Below are 1842 nucleotides of genomic sequence, written 5' to 3'. Positions count from 1 at the left end.
TTTTTAGGGGGGTGGTGCAGCGAACTTAATTGATGGTATTCAAGAGAGAAGGGAGGGCTCCCCAGGCCCTCCTGTGATTATGGGGGTCTGGGATGGAAATGGTGAAGGAGATGCTCAATATTGGGGGCTGAGTTGGGATAGGGACTCCTTAGCAATCGAGGGCCTCTCTCTCTTGCTGTCAATGTCCTTGCAGGGGTAGGTGGTTCAGGGTTTCTTACTCCCTGGAGTACATGTAGTCCATGAGGTCCACTATTCTGTTGCTGTAGCTGTATACATTGTCACACCAGGAAATGAACTTTACAAAGTTGTCATTGAGAGCAATGCCAGTCCTAGTATCAAAGGTAGAAGAGTGAGAGTTGCTGTTGAAGTCACAGGATATAACCTGGTCCATAGTGTAGCCCACAATGTCCTTCACTAGGCCCTTAGATGCCTGTTTTCACTACCTTCTTGAGGTCATCGTACTTGGCAGGTTTCTCCAGGAGGCATGTCAGATCTACAACGGATACACTGGGGGTAGGAACATGGAAGGCCATGCCAGTGAGCTGCCCGTTCAGTTCTAGGATGACCTTATCCACAGCCTTGGTAGCACCAGTGATGGAGGGATGATGTTCTGGAGAGCCCCATGGCCATCACACCACAGCTTTCCAGAGGGGCCATCCACAGTCTTCTGAGTGGCAGTAATGGCATGGACCATGGTCATGAGCCCTTCCACGATGTCAAAGTTGTCATGGATGACCTTGACCAGGGAGGCTAAGCAGTTGGTGGTGCAGGACACATTGCTGACAACTTGAGTGAGTTGTCATATTTCTCAAGTTTCACACCCATCACAAACATGGGGACATCGGCAGAAGGGGCAGAGATGATGACCCTTTTAGCTCCACCATTCAAGTGGGCCCCGGCCTTCTCCATGGTGGTGAAGACACCAGTAGACTCCAAGAATACTCAGCACCAACATCCCCCCAATTTGATGTTAGCGAAATCTCGCTCCTGGAAGATGGTGATAGGATTCCCATTGAAGACAAGCTTCCCTTTCTCAGCCTTGACTGTTCCATTAAATTTACCATGGGTGAAGTCATACTGGAACATGTAGACTATGCAGTTGAGGTCAATGAAGGAGTGGTTGATGGCAACAATCTCCACCTTGCCAAGTGGAGAGCAGATGGCAGCTCTGATAACCAGGCACCCAATACAGCCAAATCTGTTCACACTGACCTTCACCATTTTGTCTACGAGATGAGGCTGGTACTGCCCAAGAAGATGCAGCTGTCTCTGGAACAGGGAGGAGCAGAGAAGATAAGCATATTAAGTTAAGCTAAACATAAATTTAACATATGGTAGTGTAAAGAACAACCAAGACTCAGCATGATATAAACACACACATACACACACACACACACACGCACAGGCACACACAGATGTGTGCACGCATGCACACACACACACACACACACACAAACGCAGGTCTAGATTTATACCCTTATAATGAAATTAATTTAAAATGGGTCATAGACTTTATTGTAACTTGTAATTTTCTACCATCTTTCTATTGGCTATCTGAGGTTGTGAAAAATGTATAGCTAATGAGCCAGCAACTCATCTGCTGGGCATGGGCTAGATAGAAATGCACTCCCCTCCCTTGCCCCTTACCACCTGAGCCAGGCAAGAGAGCAGGTTCCAGGCTTCTGAAAGCAGAAGAACTGGACCTATCCCTCACTGGATGCAGCACATGGGAGCTCAGCCTTGTTTCTTACCCGGGCAGCATAGTAGAATTTACCTCCATGGCAGCAAAAAGGATGAGCAGGCCCAAAGGAATGATGCTGGGAAAGCTGGCAACCACAACTT

At 47.9% G+C, this 1842-nt stretch overlaps 1 protein-coding gene across 1 annotated transcript; it reads right to left on the bottom strand.

The window, feature by feature from the left end:
- Positions 1 to 214: 214 nt before the first annotated feature.
- Positions 215 to 1221, bottom strand: LOC110321241 (glyceraldehyde-3-phosphate dehydrogenase-like). Its single transcript, XM_021197400.1, has 2 exons — positions 1021 to 1221; positions 215 to 430 (listed from the first exon to the last, which is right to left on the bottom strand). The coding sequence occupies exons 1-2, from the start codon at positions 1219 to 1221 to the stop codon at positions 215 to 217; spliced, it is 417 nt and encodes a 138-aa protein (XP_021053059.1).
- Between the last annotated feature and the right edge of the window lie 621 nt (positions 1222 to 1842).

Source organism: Mus pahari, chromosome 5, assembly GCF_900095145.1.
Source record: "Mus pahari chromosome 5, PAHARI_EIJ_v1.1, whole genome shotgun sequence".
Classification (NCBI taxonomy): Eukaryota; Metazoa; Chordata; class Mammalia; order Rodentia; family Muridae; genus Mus; species Mus pahari.
Note: the sequence above shows the minus strand (reverse complement) of the source record. Positions and strands in the feature narration are given on the sequence as shown.